Source organism: Entelurus aequoreus, linkage group LG02, assembly GCF_033978785.1.
Source record: "Entelurus aequoreus isolate RoL-2023_Sb linkage group LG02, RoL_Eaeq_v1.1, whole genome shotgun sequence".
Taxonomy (NCBI): domain Eukaryota; kingdom Metazoa; phylum Chordata; class Actinopteri; order Syngnathiformes; family Syngnathidae; genus Entelurus; species Entelurus aequoreus.
This window is the reverse complement of record NC_084732.1, coordinates 39,101,502-39,114,406: the sequence shown is the minus strand read 5'-3', so window position 1 is coordinate 39,114,406 and position 12,905 is coordinate 39,101,502. Positions and strand designations below refer to the sequence as shown.

General features: G+C 41.2%; 1 protein-coding gene across 1 annotated transcript in view; it reads right to left on the bottom strand.

Moving 5' to 3' along the window:
* elp4 (elongator acetyltransferase complex subunit 4) overlaps positions 1 to 12,905 on the bottom strand; it is a 198,263-nt gene that overhangs the window by 126,136 nt on the left and 59,222 nt on the right. Inside the window, exon 8 of the mRNA XM_062026588.1 lies at positions 6,216 to 6,324. Coding sequence (XP_061882572.1) covers positions 6,216 to 6,324 — 109 coding nt within the window. The remainder of the gene's footprint in view (positions 1 to 6,215; positions 6,325 to 12,905) is intronic.

Here is a 12,905-nt window from a genome sequence, read left to right as displayed (position 1 = left end):
GCATGTCACGTACGTAACTTTGGGGAAATATATGTGCCGTATGAACTTTGGGGAGGTGAACGGCGAAGTTGGTAGAGTGGCCGTGCCAGCAATCGGAGGGTTGCTGGTTACTGGGGTTCAATCCCCACCTTCTACCATCCTAGTCACGTCCGTTGTGTCCTTGGGCAAGACACTTCACCCTTGCTCCTGATGGCTGCTGGTTAGCGCCTTGCATGGCAGCTCCCGCCATCAGTGTGTGAATGTGTGTGTGAATGGGTGAATGTGGAAATACTGTCAAAGCGCTTTGAGTACCTTGAAGGTAGAAAAGCGCTATACAAGTATAACCCATTGATCATTTAATTTAACGGTACTTTGGGCTGTGGGATTGAGTGTGTTGTGTCGGTGTTTGATTTGTATTGGCGGGTTATATGGACGGGAGGGGGGAGGTGTTTGTTATGCTGGATTAATTTGTGGCATATTAAATATAAGCCTGGTTGTGTTGTGGCTAATAGAGTATATATATGTCTTGTGTTTATTTACTGTTTTAGTCATTCCCAGCTGAATATCAGGTCCCACCCACCTCTCACAGCATCTTCCCTATCTGAATCGCTTCCACTGCCCTCTAGTCCTTTACTCTCACTTTCCTCATCCACAAATCTTTCATCCTTGCTCAAATTAATGGGGAAATTGTCGCTTTCTCAGTCCGAATCGCTCTTGCTGCTTGTGGCCATGATTGTAAACAATGTGCAGATGTGAGGAGCTCCACAACCTGTGACGTCACGCTACTTCCGGTACAGGCAAGGCTTTTTTATCAGCGACCAAAAGTTCCAAACTTTATCGTCGATGTTCTCTACTAAATCCTTTCAGCAGAAATATGGCAATATCGCGAAATGATCAAGTATGACACATAGAATGGATCTGCTATCCCCGTTTAAATAAGAAAATCTAATTTCAGTAGGCCTTTAAGCATATGAAAAGTGTTTAAATATTTAGTTTTATTATTCTTAGTTGACATGTCAGGACATGCCCCAATAATTCTCAGTCAAAATTAAGATTTTGCATAATAATTTTTTGATAAAATGTCACTTGTGCACTGATAATAAGATAAGTAATAAACGTACATAACTTTATCACAATCGAATATTGCAATACTTCTGTTTGAAAGGGTTGAATTTGAGCTTTTGTTCACTTGCGATTGCAAAGATTTAGGTCTGCAAATAAATTTGATAAAAAACAGAAGGGGAACATTCAACAAAGATGATAAACCAATATCTAAAATTTACAAATACATACAATTAGCGATGAAGCCACATTTTCAGGAGAAGCCCTGCCAGTCGGCTCCCAAATGCAGACACCACGCACACACATGTCGACATGGTAATCATTCATTAATTGCAATAGCAAGATAGTGTACACTTCACTTATATGTTATTTTACATCAAAGACGTTGAAGTAAGACATTGTAAGTACTTACTTTCTGAAAACACAAGTTGTAACTCCGTAAATCTCTCTCGCTAGCCATTGTTGCTTTGAGTCCCCTTTGTGGTTGAGCGATGTGACGCGAATGAACAACTTTTGAATGGTTAAAAGTGAACCTTGAGAACGGATTCTCAATTACTATCTTGTCCTATTTTGTGAATTAAAATTCACTGCTTAAGTAAAAGAGCCATTCAACACATTTGATCGCTTGGCCAGGGTATAGTAGCTTTGTTAGATAATTGTGCATAATATCGTGTCACATTTCTAGAACCCTCTGGTGAGCTACTCGAAAAAGCGTAGCAAGCTACTGGTAGCTTGAAGGTTCTGGGTTGGAGACCTCTGTTGTATGGATTAAATTTGGAAATATGAACAAATACAATGATTGCATTCCCGAATGGACTGTGCACAATTTTAGAGGTTCCCTAAAATTTGGGAAGCACGTCTGAAAGGAGCACTTCTGTCTCTTATAGTTACATAAGCATGTGTTTACTTTAACACAACAGTTCCATCAAGAATCCACCAGTTGATTCCAAATTGCACTTTTCATCTGGTCAATTCACAATCATCTCTGTATGTGACAGGGAGTTCAGTGTGTTGTGAAGTACTGCACACTGAAGTTCCTCAGTTTAAAATTTTTACCGTCGCAGGTAAAAGAAAAGTACAAAAAATTATTTGTCAACTATTCTGTTTGCCTTTTCCTATTTGTGTGGAACACAGGTGCACCATTCAGTACATGTCCATGCACTAAATGAATCCGATTTCTCAAATAGTTCGGCTTTAAATAAGCCTCCTACAACCCATGGAAACACCTTAATCCAATTGTGTTAAATTTTTGAAAAGTCGGACTACAGAGCTGTATCATGCAATGGGAAACCAGTTTTCTCGAGGGGGGGATGTGCCGCCTTAGAGGACCCTTTGTATCGCGCATGCGCCAGTCTCAACGCGCGAGATACAACCCGGAAGCAGATACCATTAAATAAAAACAGCAACAATTGTAATGAAGAGAAGACTGTTTATTTGCTTCACCAATTAAAAGAACAGAACATTTTGAAGTGCCTCCATGGTAGAAAAAAGAAACAAGAGTTTTTTTTGAAAAGGCAGTAGTGTTGTCCCGATACCAATATTTTGGTACCGGCACTAAAATTATTTCGATACCTTTCGGTACTTTTTGGTACTTTTCTAAACCACAAAAAAAATTGCATTATTGGCTTTATTTTAACAAAGAATCTTAGGGTACATTAAACATATGTTTCTTACTGCAATTTACTCCTTAAATAAAATAGTGGACATACTAGACAACTTGTCTTTTAGTAGTAAGTAAACAAACAAAGGCTCCTAATTAGTCTGCTGACGTATGCAGTAACATATTGTGTCATTCATCATTCTATTATTTTGTCAACATGATTAAGGACAAGTGGTAGAAAATTAATTATTAATCTACTTGTTTATTTACTGTTACTATCTGCTTACTTTCTCTTTTAACATGTTCTGTCTACACTTTTGTTAAAATGTAATAATCACTTATTCTCTTGTTGTTTGATACTTTACATTAGTTTCGGATGATACCACACATTTGGGTATCAATCCGATACCAAGTAGTTACAGAATCATACATTGGTCATATTCAAAGTCCTCATGTGTCCAGGGACATATTTCCTGAGTTTATAAACATAATATGAATGAAAAAAAACCGAAAGAAGCTGTGATGCCAAAAAATATCGACGTAATCATAGTAGTATCGACTAGATACGTGCCTGTACTTGATATCAGTACAGTGGATGTCAGGTGTAGATCCACCAATGGCGTTTGTTTACATTTTGATGCTGGTGAGCTACGGTGTGTAGTGAAGCATGTTTAGCTATTCCTCGTCCTGCACGGATGATACTTGTAAGAAACGTACTTTATTTGTCGCCATGGAGACCAGGATTAGTGATTTAGAAGTAGCTAAAACACTGCCGACGGCGGATGGATGTTAGCCGCTAGCCATGTTTTAAAGCACCTCTTCCGGTGGGCGTTTCAGTGTTATAGCTTCACCTTTATCGTTAGTTTTTAAGCCAAAATGCGTTTGTTCTCTCTTTTCTTTCTACACACTGTGTCTGTTTGTAAGTACTCCGTGATTGTGCGCTACCGAACATGATCGTCTGCTCGTAAAACCAGCAATGACTCGACGTGACGACGCGGGCGCGGGACCGGTACGTTTCAGAGGCGGTATCGTACCGAAAATGATTCATTAGTATCGCGGTACTACAGTATACTAATACCGGTATACCGTACAACCCTAGAAGGCAGCTAAGGAAATGTAAAATGCTGGCTTAATTCTGACTCCCAAACAAAATACGAATGAGATGAAAGGTGATGAAGCAGGTAAATTAAAGGCAAATAATAAAGCGTACACAAACCTCTTCATGCTGTATTTGTGCAAGCCAACTGATTAACTTTCCGCACAACTGGCAAAATAGCCCAGAGCAACAGCAACCTTCCACTGGATATCAGTCGGGGCACGAATGGTCTTTTCCTTCGGATTTAAAACTCCTTCCATCAATCCACAGCGCCTTTTAAAAGAACTTTGAGACATTCAAAAGTTTTGTTTTGGGGACAGCGTGGCTCGAATGGTAAAAGCAATTGTGCCAGCGGGTTCCAGGTTCGAGCCAAGCTTCCGCCATTCTCGTCACATCCCTTGTGTGCTTGGGGGCAAGACACTTCACCCTTGCTCCTGATGGGTCGTGGTAAGGGCCTTGCATGGTTGCTCCTGCCATCAGTGTGTGTATGAATGGGTGAATGTGTAGAGTCAAAGCGCTTTGAGTATCTTAAAGGTAGAAAAGCGCTGTACAAGTATAACCCATTTACCATTTGTTTCCATGATTTTCATCCGAAAATTCCTTCGAAAAAACTCTTCCACCGCCTTTCTTTACATCCGACCAGATATATTCTTGGTAGTAGCATCATGTCCATATCGCAATCCAAGATCATTTCTTGATGTTGTCTGCTGTCTAACATCAGCATAGCCATTTGAGACGTACCATTTGTAATCTGTTCCAATATTACATCGCAAATCCTAGTGTGACATCATAGGTCATTCGGAAAAGTAATTCAGTTATCCGCGCTAAAATTAAATAAGCGCCCCCCAGTGTACGGGAGGCCCATGGCGTATGACCAATAGTCACATTTAAGAGTCTGCATGGACACTTCGACTTCACACCTAGGTGTGAAAATACAAAAATATTCGAAAAATCTACTAATTTAGTGCATGGAAACGTAGTGACTGAAGGACTTGTACCTGGTACTTTGTGTGGCTTTACTATACTTTGGGGAACATCCAGATAAAGTCAGAGTCACCTTTATTTCCTTGACCGCAAAGCTGAATTATGCTATAACTGGAAAAGTACTGTACAAGTGTGGTGGTGTAAATGAGCGTGGGAGAGAAGAAGAGGGATCAAGGGAGTAATGGAGAAAGGAACACAGACAGAGAAAGTGGGGGATGGTGATTTCTCTCCTCTGTGCACTTGGGTGAGTTCCCCTTGCTTGATTTGCGGTGACAGGCTTCCCAGCATGCTTTGAGCAGCCCTGAACTGCTGCTGCAAACACGCACACACACTCACGCGCGCGCACTCTCGCACTCGTCTCACACTGATACCAGATGCGTCTGCACCCATGAAAACACTTCAAAACAATCGTATTTGTTGATTTATTTCATAACATCGGCAGAATTACGTAGGCTGATTAAGCAGAGGGAATTTAATAGGAAATCAGTTAATATCATCTGCTAATTTAAGTTAAAAAAAAAGTTTAAATATATATTTATATCATTCATCTCTGCTAAATGGCTTCACACCACACCTTCCATTTCACAGTGGTTATAACTTTGGGAAGCATTTGCTAAATAAAACATGCTGTTGGATAAAACCAAAATATGCTGTTGAATGTTTTTACTTCTTGTCTCTTCGTCTGTCACAACCCATGGACAGGGAAGATGGGAGGGGGGGAAGAGAGGAAAAGCGCAAAGAATGAGCGGGAGAGTTCGAGAGGCACGGCTAAAAATACTCCTGCCGCTTATTCTGACCTTTATGTGTAGAGAGTGTGACAGAGTGATAGAAGAGAGGGAGGATGCAACCAGGAGAGAGAAAAGACTGTAAAACCGTACAGCGCCAAAGTGATGGGGATGACCAAGAAAGCAAACTCCAATCCGCCTCCTTTTTTCTTCGCTACCGTCTCTCCGTGGTCCATTACCGACATTCTCCTCTCCTACTGGAGGCAAGGAAGACTTGCCCCCATTTATTAGCAGGGCATGCTGGCCATGGAGACATTGAGTGAGGGTTAGAGAGATCGAGGCAGAGAGGAAAAGAGAGTGATGGTGAGAATATCGATTCCCCAGTGTCGGCCTGCTCTGCTGCAGGGCCTCAGGGGTATGGCACCGGGGATGGTGAGGCGGGGTGAGAGCGAGAGAGGCGAGAGAGAGAGAGGAGGCTCTGCTGGAGGGAGGGTGGGACGGAAGGGGTGAGGGTGCGATGAGGATGAGGAGGAGGAGGGGGTACAGCGTGGCAGCTGAATCCCCCCCGGCCTGTCTACTGAGGAGCACGTCTGATTGAGCAGCAGCACGCTAACGCGCGCTGACAGCCTGGCCTGCAAGGGGGCTGCCCTGCCTCCATCCACAGCCCAGCCAGAGCCTTAATGCACTGCCTGTGTGTGAGTGTGTGTATATGTATGCGTGTGTGTTTGATGGAACGGCGACACAGAGATAAGAGAGTATGTGTTCTTACCATGGTAATCTTTGTAGAGTGGGTTGGTCTCCCTCTCAGAGCCTTTGAATGATTCCAGGGCTATGGCATTGTCACATAGTCTGGTTATGCTGGCCATTTGGGATATGTTCTGTAGGACAAAGAGAGACATGGGTAGATAATTAAAAGCCTCCTGACGGGCAACCGGTGTTACAATTAAATTAGGTCATTATTCCTGTGGACAAGTCACTCCTGCCTGTGGCCCAGGTGAGGTTGATATGAGACTGAGGTGATGGGAGCGGGGCAGGTATACAATACTGGTCGCTCATAAGGGTTTTACTGTATAAATGAGGCCAGGGCACACAAATGGATACACACTTTGAACTCACAATCCATCCATCCATTTTCTACCGCTTGTCCCTTTTGGGGTCGCAGGTGGCGCTGGAGCCTATCTCAGCTACATTCGGGCGGTAGGCGGGGTACATCCTGGACAAGTTGCCACCTCGACCCGTGCAATCAGTAAGGAATCTATCGACAATCTACAATAATTTCACTTCAATGTGTAGTCTCCAACTTGCTTGCAGCAGGAGAGAACAGAGGCGGAGAAATCATTAGTAGCTTGATGAGGAGAGCTCCCCCTACTGGTTAGGTCAGAGACTTCAGGAGGTAGAGAGGGATGGAGGGAGAGAGCTAGAGAGAGGGAGCGAGAGAGAGAGAGAGAGCAAGGAACAATTGGATGAATACAGTAGGTAGGTAACAAGTGAACAGGAACTGCACAAAAGGGTGGAGGCAGAGAATGGAGGAGAGAGAGTGAGGGACACTGGGAGAGAGGGAGTCCTGCATTATTAATCCCTATGCCTCCTGAATCATTCAAATCCTTCTCTCTGTGTTGGCTGCCACAGCCTAATGCAGTTTTCATGCCTTCATGTCTTTTCTCCACTCTTTCTTCAGCCTTTTCATTTTTGTCCTACTTTTAAAGAAAGCACATCCCACCAGTCAAGACTACGAGCACTTACAGGGGTATCTGAGGTCGCTCGCACGCGTGCAATTAAAGCCTGTGTAAGTTTGGCTACGACAAATTATTCACAACACTAACCGTGGTCAATAATGGCAGACTAAAAACTTTGTCTGTGAAGTGCTCTTAGGGCTGGATTTATTCCTCTTTGCCTACTTGAGGACACCAGATGAGACTCCTTGGCACAGACTCATAAGTCTCAAAGATATCCAAAGACAGCACATTGTTGGCGAGGCAGGATAAGGTCAGAGAGAAACACTTGCTCTTCCATGCTTTTGTTTTAGCTTTTGGTAATGAACTCATATTTAGTACATGCACAGTTTTCCAGCTTGGTTTCATGTTACATATGCATATTTTTTGTGCCACAATCAACATAAATGTACAGTAAAATAATGTCTATATTGCAGTGTGAGATGGTGATGTCTCTGTGTCATTAATTATGATAAATGATAAATGGGTTATACTTGTATAGCGCTTTTCTACCTTCAAGGTACTCAAAGCGCTTTGACAGTATTTCCACATTCACCCATTCACACACACATTCACACACTGATGGCGGGAGCTGCCATGCAAGGCGCTAACCAGCAGCCATCAGGAGCAAGGGTGAAGTGTCTTGCCCAAGGACACAACGGACGTGACTAGGATGGTAGAAGGTGGGGATTGAACCCCAGTAACCAGCAACCCTCCGATTGCTGGCCCGGCCACTCTAAAAACTTCGCCACGCCGTCCCTATTATGTTGTCTCGGGAAAACGTGAGACCATGCATACAATACAATCACACAAATGAAACAAGCCTCGCATGGCGAAATTTATGTATTTTGTTGTTGCCGCAAAACAATTGATTATAAACACGGTGACTCAATTTTGTTGTTAGTTTTGTTACTCAACAGGAGGATTAGATATGGTTGCATGAGAGGACAACATGCATTACAAAAACATTGTTCTCATTGCAAAATTGTGATTAAAAGTAACTGCAGAAATATGTATTGTCAAATTATTCCGCACTCTAGTAGTATTCTTAAACAGTGCTTCTCAAACTTTTTTCACTATGTACCACCTCAGAAAAGACTTGGCTCTCCATGTACCACCATAATGACCACCATAAAAACACAGTAGAGTAGTAGGCCTAACTATTCATTAAAAATAAATACTTAATTTAAAACATTCTATTAAAAAAAGTACCATAACTAAATATAAATTGTGTCGCATAGTTCAACTTGGTTAAAGTGGAAAGTTAACAAAAACAAGTTAATACATATGTACTAAGCCAGCCAGTACTTAATTGGATTGACTGTTCAAAACTAATAATACTTCCTTAATTGTTTGTCATCATATTCATTATTGATGCAGTGCAAGGCTTAAAGGGGAACTGCACTATTTTGAGAATTTTGCCTATTGTTCACAAACACTATGAGAGACAGGAAGACAAAGGTTTTTTAGTTTATTTTGGCATTCTAATATGTAAAAATCCAATCATTCTGGGTAGCTAGCAATGCAGCTAATGGGAGCAATCAATTCTACATCTAAATCACTTTAAAAATGCATTCAAAAATCATCACCAATACTTCATTTACGCTCCGTAACCTGTATAACAACCAAGCTGTAGCGACATTGCTAATGTAAGAGCGAACTCTAAGGAACTTTTTTTCTAGCGTAGTAACACATATGCGTGCTACGATATTAGCCATAAAAACGAGCTACGGAAAGAGATAAGCTATAGCTGCTACATCAACACAAACAAGCGTTTCAGTTTGTAATGCACAACACAGGGCGATAAGACACCAATCTGTACTAACTGAAAAACATAAACAATCATATTACAGTATCTGTAAAGTATTAGCCCACATTTCATATTTTGTTTGTACACAGCTGGCCAGACAGCGTATGTACTGTAGTGTTAATAGCGCGCGTGACGTGGTGTGTGTATCATGATCGATATTAAAGTGTGACTCACGTGATGGACAGTTGTCTGTTTGGTCCAACTGGCTGGGTCCGCTTTTTCTGGATTATTTAGGGGTAAACACACCATTTATGTCAAAATAGCGTGTCTCCAAAATCCACATTTGCAGCTTCTTGTCATGCTCCAACCTCTTATCTGTGCTGGGTTCGATAAATAGTAGTTCATCCTCCGTTCATTTAATTAAAAAAGATAAGGTTGTGAATCCTCATTTGTCCAAAAGTACTCGTTTTCTTTGTCTATTACAAACACACTCATGTTTGAATCCGGATGTAGGAACACAACTTGGTGCTGGAAGTCGGACGTGCGCTGCTCTGGGAATGGAAATTAATGTGTGGAAGAAGTCCGTCCCGGCATTGATTAAAATGACAAAAATACGATACATATTGAACATATTACTATGAACGTGTCTGTTACTACATTAAAGACGTGGACTGTGGTATTTAAAACGTTGCTGGAGAGTTTTGAAGTTGTTTGAGGGGGCTTTGAAGGCTACAACGGTGACTCCCATATTTTAAGCGTTTTTTATCATCTTTAAAATCGTTTAAAAAAAAAGATGTGTGTTCTTGTCTATCATGATTGTGAATGACAGGTAATATTTCAGTTTTTAGAATTTTGCCTATCGTTCACAATCATTCATTATGATGACGGATGTATTTTTTAAAATGCATTCTAAATATTAAAGAAACTTAAATAAAAGTCAGCTTACAGAGGAGCCAATGGGAGCTCCACTATTTCCCCCATAAAATCCAATAAATAACCATTAAAAAAATGCCAACAATACTCCATTTACATTTTGTGATTTGAATGTTAGTATTAGTATTAGTGATATTGTTATTATAAGTGCTAACACAGACAAGCTATTTATAGCGGGGCCGTGATCTCTACCTTGTGTGCCTGTGTTTACATCATCAAGTGGTCAGCTGTTTCCTCGCTTACCTGCTCCTTGAATGTTTATTGTAGATCATAAATAATGCATCTCACCTGGACAGAAGAAATCTGAGTAGGTATTCTGACAAATTGGTACCCTTTAACAGCCATTTAGGACCCGAAAATGGCCGAAACAACACAAAAAGACACTTGCCCTGCCACTCCACCCCGTTTCTTCATGAGGATTATGAGGCATTTTTCACCTAAATGGAAATATATGAACATCCAAGCAATTGGCGTCCTAATGACAGCAGACCTTGTACAGTAAGTTAGGTTTTATTATGTCTGTTGGCTCTCATAAAGTCTGCAGTGTGTAATAATCAGTGATGACGAAAAAATAAGGAAATGTTGTGATGCGTTTTTTAAATTAATGCGCCACATATGCTTAATATGATCAAAATATGTACTGTAAATATTAAATGTTATTATAAATGTGCTCTTTACTACATACCATAATGTATATACTTACCAGTGTTGGGACTAACGCGTTACAAAGTAACCCGTTACTGTAACACCGTTAGTTTCGGCGGTAACTAGTAATCTAACGCCTTATTTTTTATATTCAGTAACTCAGTTACCGTTACTTCATGATGCGTTACTGCGTTATTTTATGTTATTTTTTATGTAGTATCGACTAGAAACAGAAGATTTGAGTGTGTTTTATTGGAGCGCTGCAGTGTCGTCCTTCTGAATCTTCTTGTGTCACAAGCCGGAGAAGAGAGACGCGCGCTCTGTGTGTGTCTGGGTGTAGGTGTGGGGAAGGAGGGAAGGGGTGGGGGGGGCGTGTCTGCTCATGGCGGAGCTGCGTCGAGTTTGTCGAATATGTAGATATTCTCACTACTTTTCTTTTGTCGAGCACAAAGAAAAGAACATTTTAGTTAAATGTAAGTTGTGGCTGGATCAAAGATCCCACCTACTGCCCAAAACAGCAATTCAAATCTGCTGAAACACCTACAAAAGCAACATGCTTCGACGAAGCTAGTAAAGAGAGACACAGACTCCGATGCCACTTCCCTTCCACCACCACCACTTAAGGATTAACTCTGCCTCTGCTCATCATTCATCACTGAAGGTACACACTCTGTCAATTCTCTTATATACTCTTTCATTCTAGACTTCTAGAGTGTTTGATTATCACATCACTCTAAATGTATAGACTATAAAGTTCACAAATATAAAGAGGGATGCTAGTGGGCCAGGCCAATCTTTCCTTTTCTCTAAACTGGGGAAATGTGTAGAGTGTTCTGGGCTTCAGATGTGATTTTGTTTCAGAATTCCTTAAGAAAAAAACGCCTGGTTAGGCTTTGTGTATGTAGTGTGTGCCTTCCTTGCTTTACAGCTATGTTGTTATTATGTTGTTTGTTACTTATGTATGTTATGTTGCAGCTATTTAAAATAGTTTTGTCAATTTGTTCTGGCCTGAAACAAATTGGCCCTTTGAAACATATCTTTGTCTTTGTGTGTTGTATGTAGACCACATTGCTTGCCAGAGTTCAGTGATGCAAATGCATGTCAAGTTGATCAACATATTGTATTATTCTCCAGTGCAATAACAGTACTGAAATGAAGGCTAAAAGGGCATTAATGGGAGGTTTAAAAAAAAAGAAGAAGACAAAAACAAGTAACTGAATAGTTACTTTTGACAGTAACGTATTACTTTTTGGTGTAAGTAACTGAGTTACTTTTGAAATGAAGTAACTAGTAACTGTAACTAGTTACTGGTTTTCAGTAACTAACCAAGGGGTCGGCAACCCGCGGCTCCGGAGCCGCTGCATTTGATCAACATGTAACTGGGCTGGCACGCTGTTAGTACAGACTGTAGAGGGCGCTAAAGGCAGTGCCATCACGGCACGCCCTGATTAGTGTTGTTTGGGTGAAAATCAGCAGACATTCGAGAACATAGTTGCCCTGAAATACGGGAATCTACGGGAAAAATCGGGAGGATTGGCAAGGTGACGCTGTCAACACTAACATTAAATGTTCTTATTAAGGTGCGGGCCGCGTGTCTGAGACCCCTGGTTTATACATAGCACAAAGCAAAAAAAAAAACTTTGTATGCAGTGTTATTTCATTTTAAATTTCAAAAGAGTTTTGTGGCTCCCATTGTTTTCTTTAATTTGTGAAACGGGTCAAAATGGCTCTTTGAGTTGTAAAGGTTGCCGACCCCTGAACTAACCCAACACTGATACTTACATCAAGTATATAAAACCTCAATGAAGGTGTTTGGATATTTTTTAGGGCATTGTAGGCGTAATTGCGCGACTGCCAAAGGCTCCATTGTAAGCTTCCATAGAGACCAATTGACACATCTCTCAGAAATATGTGTTTTTCCTGTACTTTATCTAGGCATAGCTCATAAACTGACCAGCAAGTGTCTATGCATGGGTCAGAAAACCACTTTAGTCTGACAAGCATGTGATGTGTACGTGGACGAATTTAAGGGGAAATGTGTGTGTTTTTTTGTAAGGATGGGTGTGGTAGCAAGCAATAGTAGAATGGAGGAGTGTACCGGGCAAGGACAAGCCTAATTAAAGTTTCAGATGGACTGAGGCACAGGAGTGATTGGAGGAGGCTTTCAGTGACAGGCTCAGCTTTCCAAACTGCTCAATAATGAATAGTGGGACTATCGTGGTCTTGGCCAGTTAGCCCAATGCTATCGCTCTAGACCGGGGGTGCCCAAATTTTGTCCACCAAAGGCCTCATACTGTAAAGCACAGATGTAAAACTCAAGGTTTGGGGGCCAGATCTGGCTCGCCGCATCATTTCATGTGACACGTTACACAGATGTTAAATTGTATTAATATTTGATCATGCAACAAATATCAAATTG